General features: G+C 42.6%; 1 protein-coding gene across 1 annotated transcript in view; it reads left to right on the plus strand.

Moving 5' to 3' along the window:
• The first annotated feature begins 770 nt into the window (after positions 1–770).
• Positions 771–13,924, plus strand: part of LOC111147014 (myosin XVI) — a 471,268-nt gene continuing 458,114 nt past the window's right edge. Inside the window, exon 1 of the mRNA XM_022502858.1 lies at positions 771–1,227. Within this exon, the coding sequence (XP_022358566.1) occupies positions 1,200–1,227 (28 nt within the window). The 5' untranslated portion in view covers positions 771–1,199. The remainder of the gene's footprint in view (positions 1,228–13,924) is intronic.

Raw genomic sequence — 13,924 nt, forward strand, 5'->3', positions numbered from 1 at the left:
AACGATTTCTCATTGAAAACTTAAGTCATGACCTTTGTTGCACAGGTTTGAATTTTGTAATCTTTGTGCTTCATAAAGGTGCTGCTCTTGGAGTTTTGCTTAATAAGGGAATCCCAGACGTAGGCTTCAACCACAGAAGGACATTCATGTTTAACATATTGTTCATATTTGTCTCTCCGATGCCCGCGAATCCAAAACACAGATTCTAGACTGTGCCAACTCACTTGCAGAGATCATCATTCAAAAACACCAGTTTGCAAGAATAATTAGTTGCTTTTGTAAGTGACTTAAACACGACCTTTATCTTTAGCCCACATGGCTAGTGCATGAGGGGCATATTTACTTTTATTGCAAGAACCTTGAAGACCATACATTTCTTCCTTTCTGATTCCAGTTCAGTCAGACTTATTTCATCCGGTTGTACAGTGAAATCCATTGCAGTCTGCAGAGGTAGCAGACTCCTAAATTTGTAAAGCTATGCCAACCAGAAGCTTTGGGGGGAATAATTTAAGTTTCACATTCTGCAGAGAAAACCAAAAAGATGGGTTGCGGCATGTGATGTGATTTCTTCATTACGAGAGGCGGACCAAACGACCTCTCATTCAAGGAGGTGGCATTCTGAGGTCCTGCTCTCCGTTTCCCGTTCACACATAGCAACTGGTGGCAACTAAAAATAATGAGCTCTGCCACCAGCTGAGAATCTGGTCACAGTTGGCTCGTGGACAGCGTGCACAAATGAGACTGAGGATGCCTCGTTCGGTTTCCTCCCTCCAGCCCACTCATCCCCTAGTTTGCTGTCATTTGGAAGCTATTGCAAAGTCATTAACAGGCAGGACCGGGAGAGCCGCAGTGCAGCACACCTCTGTGTGGACAGAATGTGGCTGCGTGTAAGCACCAATGGGAGTGGCCTGTTCCCGGGACCGGGGCCCCAGGAGCCCTGTCAGTCAGCCTCCTTACAATAGCACGTGCATCCGCCGGGGCTCCGCATCCGCTGGGAGGCTTCGCTGAACTCCAGCTGCTGAATGAGAATGAGTTCAAAGCTTTTTACACGATCATGGAACCGAGCCTCGGCTCAGTAATGCATCCTGAGGTAAACTGTTACCTGAGTCAGGCTCTAAATAATGCATTTCCTGGGGACCACAGTTGTAGCAGAAGAGAATGCCGGAACCCGTAGCAAGATTGCTGTCTGAGATGGAAAGATGTCTCACTATCATTTCATCAAGTGCTGTAAGTAAGCTGCATATTTTGCTCGTGCGGTTGTCTTCTTGAAATAGGACATAGGCAGATGCCAAAATTCAGGCGGGTCTTCTGGTATACCATGTCCAGATGCGCAACATAGCACCGTGACTCGGAAAGATGTTTTACACGCTTAAATGTGTTTCCTCTTAATTTCAGGTGCTGCAGTTACTCCTGTGTGATCCAAAAGCTGATAGTGTAGAATCTTTAAAACTTGATCTTTTTAAGAAAAAGAAAATACATATATGCAGTAATAAAAAATAGCAATTGGTAAAAAGGAATGTGAGAAGGATATTTCTGGGTATCAGCATACATGAACACAGTGCTTGTATAAAAACTTAGCTCGTGAATGTATGGCTGAGACCATTTTAGTTACTATTTTACTCTCAAGTTTGACTGCTTCTGTCTGCATCCGGTGCTCAACTTACAAGCTTAATCTTTCTGAATATCCTTGACGGTAAACTTTTGTCCTTGTGTCATTCACCTTGAAGTGTTCAAGGACTCGCGTAGCATCTGTACCAGATGCTCTACGCTGATGCTGCTAGGGTGAAAAATAGTTTGTCACTGGCTTTCTGATGAGTCCATAAAGGCTTTCTTCAATGCCTGATTTTTTAACAATTTTCCGAACTAGATAAAAGCTGCCTCTGAACCTTCTCCAGATGGTAATCATGAAGAAGGAGACATATTTATAGCAAAAATGGCTTGCTAGATATACATGTGGTACTTCTGAAAACTTCTGTACATGTATGTCATTGTCTTAAAGTGACAGATGACATTAGTAGAAAATGCTTTCCTCTTAGGGTGAGGGTTTTGTTGGCCAAGGACGTTACACTGTTCCATTTAAAGTAACATTGTGAAGGGGACATGTTTGAATGGATCTTGAGTTTTGCACTAAAGGAGAGTGAAAAGATCATGATAATAGAGAAGGAGAAATCTTTTCATTTCTTTTGTCTTTTGTGGGAGGATGTACATAGGAGTGAAACATCTATGATGAATGAAAATGAAAATGCCTTACTCTTCACCATGCACCGAGCGTGCTGGACAATTTTAATTCCAAAAGGAATTCGTTGATCAGTTTGTAAGTTGGAAAATTAACCCTTTAACAAAAATTGGGAGTGTGCAGCATATTTGGGAATTGTGACAAAAGGGTTTTTGTTTGTTTAATCCCTGATATCTTGGGGTTATTATCTTGGTGAAATGTCTGTAGGAGGGCACTCTTGGCAGCCTTTCATGTTGCCCCTCCTGTCTGACTGCACTAGCAGAATGTCATTATTTCTCCTTCCCGTGCCTCTGCAGAGGTGGTTCCCGAAGCCCTCTGCACCATTTCTACAAGGAACCTGGGTGCTCGTTAGGCAGAGTGGACACACTTGCTGGAAGGCAGCCACAGAGCCTGGGCAGATCACAGAGGGACAGAGTGAAAGGACTCAGGGAGGATCGGGAGCAGCTGGTCACCAAAGAGAACATGAACCTGCCCTTAGCTGCCTTACACTCCTTCTGTTCCAGCTGAATGATCTGAGTTTAAATTTGGGGAAGTTCAAAGAAGTCATGATGTCTGCTCCAGTGGAAGCATTTGAGTTAAATCTTGCAGTTTGGGTGAAATATAAAATTAATGAATAGTGAAATGATTCAATTACCTGGAAAAAAGTGTTCTTGATGAATTTATCCAAGTAATCACATAATACTTAGAAAAGATCCAACTATGTTCTATGCCCGGCGTTTGGTCATGTCTCTAAAATGGCAAAGAAGCATGGAAACGTCAGAAACTATCTTCTATGGCAGAAGGGTACAACGAGCTAAAGGAATTCAGAAATTATATTTCACTGTGAGACACCAGTCAGGGGACATCTCAGAGTCGAGTTGGATCCTGAAGGATGGGGAGAGTCCAGAAGGAAAGTTGGGGCTTGTGTAGAATCAGAGGGTTTGTTGATAAGGATCATAATCCACAGCTTGGCTGTTCTCGCTGCATCATTGTTTCTGTATTGTGTTCCCTTGTCCCTCATAAGGGGGCGATCTCTTGGCAAGGCTCACGGGCCCATTTTCTTCACGTTTCTTCCTCACTTGAGCCTCCACATGCCTGTCGTGTCATCCTGCCCCGGTTCATCCCTGCACCACGTCCACCTCCCCGCCCGGCCCCAAGGTAGGGAGGGTTCAGATCCAAGAGCGTGAGCTAGAGCTCCAGAAACCAGCAGGAGCAGACCCCCATGGCATCTCAGGAGGAGGGCCTTAGGGCTGGACGTGGGGAGACCAAGAAAGAATGCTTACAAGGAACTTTAAATATCACCTAGGAAAATACTCATTATTTAATGATAAAGCATGGATATACTGAAAGGTCTAAACTCAGATTCTAGCAGTGGTTGACTCTGGCTTGTGGAATCATCAGTTTTTGTGGCTCCAGGTAGCATATGCAATTCCGTGAAATATCATTATAAATAATTGTTACATATCAATATAAAATATTAGCATTCACACATGAATTATGACTAGCTTCAGAATAGAATTGTATAATTATAGTTATGGGATTATCTGTTACATTTATAAATCAGCCTGTATGTTTCAAAATTGTCTATAGTGGCCATGTTTTCCTTTGACCGTCAGAAAAACAAACTCAAAGACCATGTAGGAGAGAGTATACGAAGGAAGAAATGGCTGAGACCTACATCTCCACCCACATTCCTTTCTGACTCCATGGGTTCTGGCCGAATTTGACATGTTCCATATATCTGATATAGAAAAGTTAAAAAACTAGAATCTAAAAATGTAGTGTGGAAACAAGATGTAGCAGGAAAGTGGAGGGGCGTCACTGCCAAGAAGTGCTGAGGATTCCCGGACCTCTGTGACCAAGAGATGTCTTTGGATGGGTGTGACTCTGTCCAAGTTGTGCCTGGTGAGGTGGCAGGAAGTGAGGAGGGCAGATGCTTCAACTGAGGCACACGAGCAAGGGGACGGGGGAACACAGTCACAGCGTGTTAGGGCCATGGGACCCCGTGGAGCTGTCGTTCTGGTTTGCTGCTAACGATGGGCAGAGAGGCAGGAGGTCTGTCCTATTAAATCCTCTTCAATGCCTCAGGAGTCAGACCTCTGCCTGGCCTGTATCTCTCCCAGTTTACTCCTCGAAGTATATGGGGTCGGACAGCCCTGTTTGCAATAGGAAGCAAGTTAAACTTATTTAAAATGACCTGTTAGTTCATTCACAGCAACCAAGGATGAATTTTACCATCGAGGCTGCTATTTTGCATACTAAAAAATTTCCCAGTACCAAGGTCACCTTCTTTTCCTCTCATCGTGGGTTTTCATAAACACTACTCCCACCGACATGCCGTCCCTGATCTTTCCCCGACTGTTCCTGCTGTTCACGAGTTCGAGCCCCGTGAAGCTGCGGGCTCACTGAGACGTCAGCACGCTGGTCCCTCCTTGGCTCGCCCTCTGCCCGGGTCAGGTCTGTGGTCCTTCATGGAAGCCTCCCACACCCTAGCCCTGATCTCCGCCTTGCACTGAAGCGAGAGATGCCAAGCCGAGCTTGAACCGGACTGTCCACCTGTCTGTCCCTCCACCAGCACAGCTGGATGGTCACTGAGGCTGCAGCAAAAGCAGACTCGTTTCACATCAGTTTCAGACTGCAACACTCTCCCTCCCTCGCGCTATGCGTCCCCAGGAGGCACGGCGGCTCAGACCTAGAGAATCCCGACATTTCCCTCCCTGAGAGGATGGAAGCCAGCAGATGTAGATGGTGTATCTTCCTACTGGTAAAACTGCAAAGGCACTGGTGTGTGAATTTCTCTTTGTCCACTCTTTTCTGTGATGGTGAATTGTTCCTCCTCGTGTCCAAAGCCTGCTCTGAACTCTATCCCCTCTCGCCTCCCTCCTTCTGTTCCCCTCCTCTCCGAACCCTCAGTCTCCTCCACTGAAGCACGTCCACTAGCATTCACACCTGGCCCGACAGGCCCATCTTCAGATAATCAAACAGTCCCCCTTGACCTCATGCTCCTTTCTGGCCACCAACCGATTTCTTTCTTTTCATGGTCATTCTTGGAAAAATCGCCTATACACATGATTGCTGACCCTCGTCCCCCTTTCTACTCTACAAATAATTCCACTGAACTTACCTTAATTAAACCTTCTTTATGGGGCAAAATCCAGTGGACACTAGTCCTTCCTTGTGTTAGTTAATTTTTCACTTGACCTCTACCTCTTCTTTTACAGTTCTTGGGATTTTTCTCCTAGTTCACTGGCAAGTCTTCCTTTGCCTCCTTGCTGGCTTTCCTCAGTAGAGGTTGGCCCTGACACTTAACAGTCTCTGGTTTACCTCTTCTCTCCTTGGGGCATTAAACCTCACATAGATTTTCCCTGGTTGTACCACCGACTCCAACATCTCCTTTTCTCTCTCAACAACATGGGCATTTTTTCTGGTCAGTGAACATATGTCTTCTCAATATTCTTGTTTGGATTGCTAGGTCATATCCCATAACCTTTATTAAACCATTTATTCATTAATAAACTTCCCTTTTTGATAAGCATTAAAACATTATATTTTAGCGTTTTGGCTTCTATTACTAAAGTATTGATTCACAAAGGCAGTGTTGTTGAATCAAATGGTGTGTGTAATTTCAAGTGTGATAGAAACTGCCAGATTTCTTTCCGCTAGGCTGTAGCACTTCAAGTTCCCCCCTTGGTGGAGAACACCCATCCCTGCTTTTTCCCAGCCTGGGGTGCTGTCCTTGTGCAGATGTCATCAGTGCCTTGGTTGAAATACAGTTTCTCAAAGGTCCAATTTTATTCTACTAATAATTAAGGAGATTCGCTCATTTCTTCTTGGCCCTATCTCTTCATATTTGTTCTCATTTTTATTTTGGACTGTTTCTTCTTTTTCTTATCAATTTATGAAATCATTTATATTAAGAAACATCAGTATTTCCCTGAATATGTGTTGAAGACAGGTCTCCAATTTTTTCTCCCTTGTTTTTGTTCTGGGTATTTGTTGGCGTCGAAGTTTTTAATAATTTATGGGAAGAAGGTCTCAGGGGGTTCGGTTTTATTTATTACTTCAGTTGTTCTATTTTCAAACTAAATGGTCTTCATCTTATTATAGCTTTTATGTTTATATTTTAAATTCTAGTTCTCATAAAATTAAGTGTATGTGTGGTGTGAGACGAAGGTCATACTGCACTGCCTTCTTTTTCGATGTGCACTGTGTCCACTGAGTTATAATTCCATATTTTTATTCCAAAATATACTTGCATCTGCTTCTGCTTTCTATTCAGTTACACCAATTTCTTTGCCTTGCTCACAGCCATGCTGTTTTAGTTACTGTGGCTTTATAGTAACTTTAATATGTGATAATGCAAGTCCCTTCTAATTTTTCAAATATTTTTATTAGATATTCTTAAGTATTTATGTTTCCATTAAATACTAAATTGTTCAACTAGTCTTTTTTCAAGTTTATTTTATTTTATTATTTTTATTAATTTTATTTTCCAGTGTTCCAAGATTCATTGTTTATGCACCACACCCAGTGCTCCATACAATACGTGCCCTCCTTAATACCCGCTAATCTTAAAAGAAAAACTTCTTAACTGGGTTTAAAATAAATTTACCTTGTGATGTAAATTTAATAATATTAGAATAAGATATGTAGATTGGTAGTACCTGTAACTCCACTAAAAGTTAGTTTTAATACATCACCTGCTGTTCCAAATTGATACTTATCTTTATAACAGTACATTGATAATTATATGAATATTTATTTATATGTTTATGAGAATTAAAAGAATAATTTAATATCTTACAAACACTGTTTTATTAAATATTATTAAAATATAAGAAAAATAAATAAAACGTTCATATTAGTGATAAGTCTAGGACTCATAAACCTAACACAATTAAGAAAAAGATAGAAATCATTAAATGTGCTGTTAAAGATAAATAAATCTTTAATGTTGGACATCTGCATACGACTCCAAATCTAATCTCTCTAAAAATGTACGTTCTTTGTATATTTATATTTGTATATCTTTTATATCTATATCTGTTTTCCTGTGGTTTCAGTTGGGAAGTGAGGAAACAGTTGAAGAATACATATAAAATGATAGAATTATTACAGTGTATGTCCGTCATTCAACATTTGACTCCCTTGTTCACACATTTCACATTTATACAGACTTAGGAATGTCATGGCTCCTTGTTTCCCAATGGTCTGTCCAATGATGTACTTTTGTGTATCGATGCAGTGTTGTCATTGCATTATTAAAGGCTTGTTCTTACAGATGGAGGGCTCCACACCCCTGGCCTCACTTGACATCTGTTACTCTAATGTGATACCCTTTCTTTCTGTAGATTGCGCAGTGAATGAAAGGGGGCTCTTTACGCTTCCTGTGGATGGCTCACACTTAGTGTCACTCTAGGGACAGAGACATGCCATGGTAACTTAACTGTTGAGTACAATTGAATGGATTAAGTCGATCACATTTTCCTCTCTCCCATTCATTCATTTATCCATTCATGGATTTAATTAATTTAGTAAATATAATCGAGTTCCTATTCTTTTCCAAGTACTGGTCTAAGGGCTAAGAATACAAAGACAATCCAGCCAGTTAACACCACTCCCATCTTGAAATCCTGGTGACTGTGGTAAGACAAAGTAACAAGTAAATGCACTGATGTGGATAAAAATTTTTGATAGCAGCAACTGATGTGGAGAAAATAAGAAGTGTATAGATTTAATAAGTGACCTGGCAGCAGAATGCAATGAGGGTGGATTCTGAATAGGTTGTGAAGGGCTGACCTCCCAGTGATTGAATGCAGTGAGAGAACCAGGATGTGAATATCTGCGGGAAGGTTTTGTTAGGCAGAGTGGAGAGCAAGTGCAAAGGCCCTGGGGGAGGGATGGGCATGTTTCACTTTATTGATTTGGAGGATCTAGGCTCCCTGTTAACTTTACCTTAGCACTTAGCTAAGATAAAGTTAACTTTATCTTAGCACTTCATTAATAGTTCCCAAACTCGGGGCACCTGGATGGCTCAGTGGGTTAAAGCCTCTGCCTTTGGCTTAGGTCATGATCCCAGGGTGTTGGGATCGAGCCCCATATCTGGCTCTCTGCTCAGCGGGGAGCCTGCTTCCCCCCCTCTCTCTGCCTGCCTCTCTGCCTACTTGTGATCTCTCTATCAAATCAATAAATAAAATCTTTAAAAAAATAGTTCCCAAACTCATAAATAGATAGTACATTTTATTTCAGTGCTTTAGCTGTTCAGGTTAATAGCCTGTAGCTTAACCTTCACTTCCAAACTTCTTTAAACTGTTATTTATAGATGGCCCTCAAATGCCTTTCTACCTAGGGACTGCATGTTAGCTCCCACTTCATTATTGCATTGAGACCTCAAGCTCCCTTTTTTGTTCCTCATTTACCTCAAATATTTCCCTACTTTGACTGAGTGATCATCTCTAATTTCTTAACCTTTTGCTTTCCTGGAAAAGTGTTCATGTAACTCGTTGACTTACTCTGCTCTTCCGGGTTCCTCCCTTGGTCTCTCCGTTCTCACCCGGTGATTTCAGATGTTTCCATGTCACTCATGCTTGACATGATTCAGTGTGCTCAGCTTCTGTGAGTAGAGAGGGTTCTTCCCTGTAAGAAATCCAGTCTGGAGAGGAGCCTGGGAACAGTGAACAAACACTGTCAGCACACTACTGTAAGCGGGTGGGCAGAGGGAGAAAGCAGCACAGGGTTGTGCTACAGGGAACATGAGCGAGGAATGGGTCCATCTCCTCAAAGTGATAGAGCAGGCATCGAAGGATGAGGAGGCATTTGCTGATGATGGATGGGTCAGGGACATGGGCAGAGGAGAGGGCCTGTATGAAACCCACATTGTGAGTGCCTAGTACATTCAAAGAACAAACCAAAGGAGTTTCACGTGGTAGAGGAAGGAGCAATGTGCAATGTTTAGACAAAGATGATGCATTTTTATGGTGTTCATTGTAGGAGAGAGTTCATGGAGTAGTTTTGAAGAGTAAGAGATATGGTAGGATTTGTATTTAGAACTGTCATTCTGGTCTCAATATAGTGGATGTATTAGAAGAGAGATTGGAAAGGGAAACAAGATAAGAAAATGGGCCAGATGACAGCCTCAGTCAGAGTGGGGGCAACAGGGCTGATGAAATGTGGTTTGATTTGAGCCTTATTTATAAGAAAGAATTAACAGAACTTACTGTCTGATTAGCAAAAATGTCTGCGCTTTGCCGTCTTTTCCTTTATACCTGTCCTGTTAGGGTCATTCATCTCCAGCATTTTGTGGAAAGTTTCCAGGAAAATCTCCCCGGCTGTGCTTTCATCAGACTCTCTTGGCACATGTGGTCACAACCAAGAAGACCACTGTGTCTTACCAGCTCTTTAAACTCACAGTGTGCAACTTCAATCCATATTCTTCCTTCCTAAACGTGAACGTGGAGATGGAGAAGGCCCTGTACACTATGTAAGCATGTTTAGACCTTTCCTAAGAGTAACTGGAATCCATTAAAATCTTTCACCCTTTAGAGTGAAAAATGAAGATTTGTGTTAGTGGGTCAAATATGGAGAATGAGTGGAGGGGAATAGCGATGGGGTAGGGGTGGCCGGTGGGGAGGCTCTCATGGTAATCTGAACCCTGTTGGAGGGGAAGCCATCTTTGTGAGTGACCTGAGAATGGAGAAGAGTGGATGAAATTGAATGATACTTGAGTATTAAGGAATCTTGGGCTATAGTACTGATATAGGAGTCACAGAAGATGAAAGAAAGGGAATATTCAAGACTGGCACTTACGTATTTACTTGAATGACTGAGCGTATGACATTTCTATTAAGCTTCAGATGTGCACAAGAGAAAGAGAGATGGGCCAGAACACATTGGGCCCCATGATGTCTGAGGAGCTCTGTCCTGTCCACAGCTGTATATACAGGTCTGACGTCAGACAAAAGACATCTATTTAGAGACATGGGGTCATTACCATACTGGTTTCCTTTAAGCCCTGGTGCAGGAGGAAGGAGCCAATGGGGAAATAGTTAACTCAGGCCAGACACTTCTGAGAAGCAGATAGAGGAAAAGATGTTCACAAAGAAAGGGGGAGGTCTTCAGTGAAGAATACGAGCATCTTGCCCAGACCCAGGAGGCAGAGTCTGCTGAACAGCCTGGTGCTATGAGATGAGATTAGGGCACAGGTTTGGTGAGGATCCACTGGGACAACAGATGGGGAGCAGTGTCAGTGGAGAGGTGGGAGTGAAGTTCAAACTGCCATGTCTTGAGCCATCACTGGAGAGGAGCTGAAGGGCGCTATGTGTTTCTATTTCTAAAAGGAAGAGGAGAGAAAGGTCAGTTAGTGGGCAGAGATGTGGTTCTCAACAAAGTTTTTCTGTTTTTAAGATAGGAAATACTTGAGTTTTTAATTCGCTGTGTCTCTTCCTTGTCTTTGGAAACTCAAGCCCATGCTTGCTGTCATTAAAGTCTATGTGTTGGAACTTCAGAGAAAAAAAAAAAAAAAACCTTTGAGCATCATTCAATCACTTGAGAAATTAAAATAATGATAAATCAAGGACAGTAACCATGATGCCATTGAAGATTCAGAAGAGCCTTGGCATAAAGGCAACTTTGGTTTTCACCAATTGTCACAAATAAACTCATGCTAGTGTCATGTTTTAAAAGTGATCATTACGTGGGCATGACCCTCTCGTACTACACTTTGAACACCTCTGTTCCAGCCCACAGCAGAAGTATATTTTCCTTTCTAAGGAGTAAGTATCCTATGCGTGCAGAGTCTGTTTGAATAATTCTTAAACTATTTGTTTTTAATTATGTCATATCTTCAGAAAACTATGTAGAGGTCATTGTGGACAGTTCCATAAACACATCATCTCTGCAGATGGTAGTTGCTAAAAAAGCTGATTGGGAGCTGTTCTCCCCTTAAAGACAGGAGATGATACGATGCAGAATGGAAACTATGACATTGCATGAGTCAGTGGCGCGTTCTAAATACTGCTTCCATTTTGTTTCACTCAGCATAAAAAGGTCTTTGGCTCATAGGAAGCGGTCAAGGGAGGAATAACTAAAAGGCAGAAAGCTTCAGGGTCTTTTGAGTAAGGAAAGAGAAGAGGCTTGAATTATTTATTATCTGGAGAGGAGGAGTGATGGCAGAGACAGACATAAATGAATGAATGGTTTTGTGGAAATCAATTGGCTATTTTTTTTCATTCAGGCTTTTAGCAGAGAAAGAGGAAGACACTTGTCTTGGTGGCTGAAAATATGTATGAAGTGGATGGATGCGGGATGTGGCTCTTGGTGCCTCGTATTTTAAGCACATAAAAGCCAATTCTGCAGAGTATCATTGAGAAGAGAGAACCATTTGAGGGTTGAATTGCTTCCTAAATTTCTGGTTCGTTATGCTTTATTTGGAGCAATTTTACCTATGAGGTTCAGCTCTGGGGACTGACTTAAACCCTTTCAGTTGGGGGCTCAGTGTAGGCCACACATTGTTTCACCATTTCTATTCTTGTGAGATCCAAGACAAGTCTTTTTTAAAAAAATACTTAAAAAAAACTTCCAGTGTAATTAACATACAGGGTTATATTGATCCTAGTCAAGGGCTGACCTCTTCCTTTTCCCACCAGTGATCCAGGAGGGCATCACCTGTGCTGGGCCAGTAAAATCAGTGGAAGGTGGGCCCAGCACAGTGTGTTGTGACGTTCTCTGTCCAGGGGAACTGTGGTCACAGGTGTGGCTGGCGTGGATGATGGAGGCAGCACATGTTGTCCACAACCACCCATTACTTATGAGACCTCTTGGGCTAGTCCTGGACTGTTTTAACTACTGTCTAGATTTTTCATTTTAATCTTTAATATGTCACTTAATTTCTTTAGGGCTTGGTTCTCGATGTCCTCATTTGAAAAGTGTAGCTGATAATATCATCCTTCTTTACTTCACTGATGTCTGAAAGTCAGCCCATTCATTACTCTTCCCTTCCCTCGTTCCCTCCCTTTACCCACCATGCATTCATCCATGTCTGTAGTCAGCGCTGGCTCGTCCATGGATCTGCTGCTCATGGTGGGGCCTCCGGTGCCAGGTCCGGGCAGGGCTGCAGGCCTGCAGGCCAAGAAAGATCATGCAACAGAGCTGGTTCGGTGTTAGATCCCAACTTATGTTAGTAATATCGGACACATATTAATGACACAATAACAGTTGATAAATGAAAATGAGTTATCAATAGTAATTGGTTCATGTAATGATGGTCATCAATATTCTTTAATGAAGCCATCTTTTAAATTCTCTATATTTCCCTGGCCTCTACCACAATTTTCGGGGTGGAAAATGACCTCTAAACTTTGTAAGGTTTAGTATGTGTGATTTTTCTTTGTTCCGTTTGAAGACCCCAGTGTGTTTCTCGACTTCCAGAGACATCACTCTTGCCCAGACCTCCTTGCCCTGCTGTTCCCATGAGACCGTCTACAGAGTGGCAGCACCGTGTCTCTTTCCTGCACGGATTCTGGGGGAAAGTCTCCTGTAGCAGTTCCTACCAGCAGTGACCATGGTGCACAGACACCAAGCTACAAAAAGACAATACGCTCCCGCATGGATGGGCCACGGGGAGGAGTAGGTCAGGAGGCTGGGGCCAAATGGGCTGCAGAGGCCAACACCCCTGTCTTTCCCTTTTTCCCCTGAGCGTCCTTGTGTGCGTCTGCAGGGTCAACGCCAAGACGCTGGGGAGAGTAGAACCAGTGACTCCTGGTTGTGTCCTTCAGGCTGAACAAGAAGCCTGACGGGGCAGAAGGTGAGGACTCAAGAGCGGGGTGGGAGGCCCTTCTCCCGAGTGTTCTCCAGGTCAAGCACTTACTCCTAGACACGCAGCAGCTCTGCCAGGGATTCAAGTCGACCATGTGCGCAGGTCCACCAGGACTCCACATTTTCCCTGAATCCTGCTTGTGATCCCAAGTCTGCATGAGGAGACGGTGGTCATTCTGTGAAAGGAAGGAACAGAGTCAGAAAGAAAGAAAGGAAAGAACAGAGTCTGGTTTGGGTAGCACATGTGTCTGTGTTTTATCATATGTGCTTACTATAGTGTTCAGTATTCTTGTCTTTCTGTGCTATTCCGTTAACTTTGCATACATGTCCAAATAGTTCAGAGGCACACAGACAAGTCCTATAACTCCGTTTTACTTTTAGAAGACATTGTTGTTCAATTTTGATTCCAAACCAGCCATGAAAGCGTTGTATTATAGGATGACATTAAAAGTCATGGAAATAAAATCCACTGTACGTTAGAGCAAATCCTTATTCTTTCCCTTAATTCTGGCATTTATAAGTTGGCATGAAGGTGTGATGGGCCATTTTCTTGTTAAAATGTTCTGAGATTGATATAATCTGTGAAAAAGAGACAATGTTGGTAATTTTGATATTATTTAGAAATAACTAAATGTGTGCCTTTCCAAATCACATATAGTTTCCTCCCATTTTTCATAGTTTAAAAAAATATGTAGTAATTAATGACAGTGCGACTTGAGGCTTATCAACATAAACCTATATCTGGTTTAAAAACATTAAATACAGCTGCTATCCATGAGGCACTCCAGGGGCCGGGGGAGGCCCCGGGGGGAGAGTTGCTCCCTAGCACAGCTGTAGTTAACCCCTCTTGCATGTGGACTGCTGCGTGGCCACGGATTAGATGACTTGCGTGAATCA

This window comes from Enhydra lutris, unplaced genomic scaffold, assembly GCF_002288905.1.
Source record: "Enhydra lutris kenyoni isolate GAN:26980312 unplaced genomic scaffold, ASM228890v2 scaffoldscaffold15, whole genome shotgun sequence".
NCBI classification, from domain to species: domain Eukaryota; kingdom Metazoa; phylum Chordata; class Mammalia; order Carnivora; family Mustelidae; genus Enhydra; species Enhydra lutris.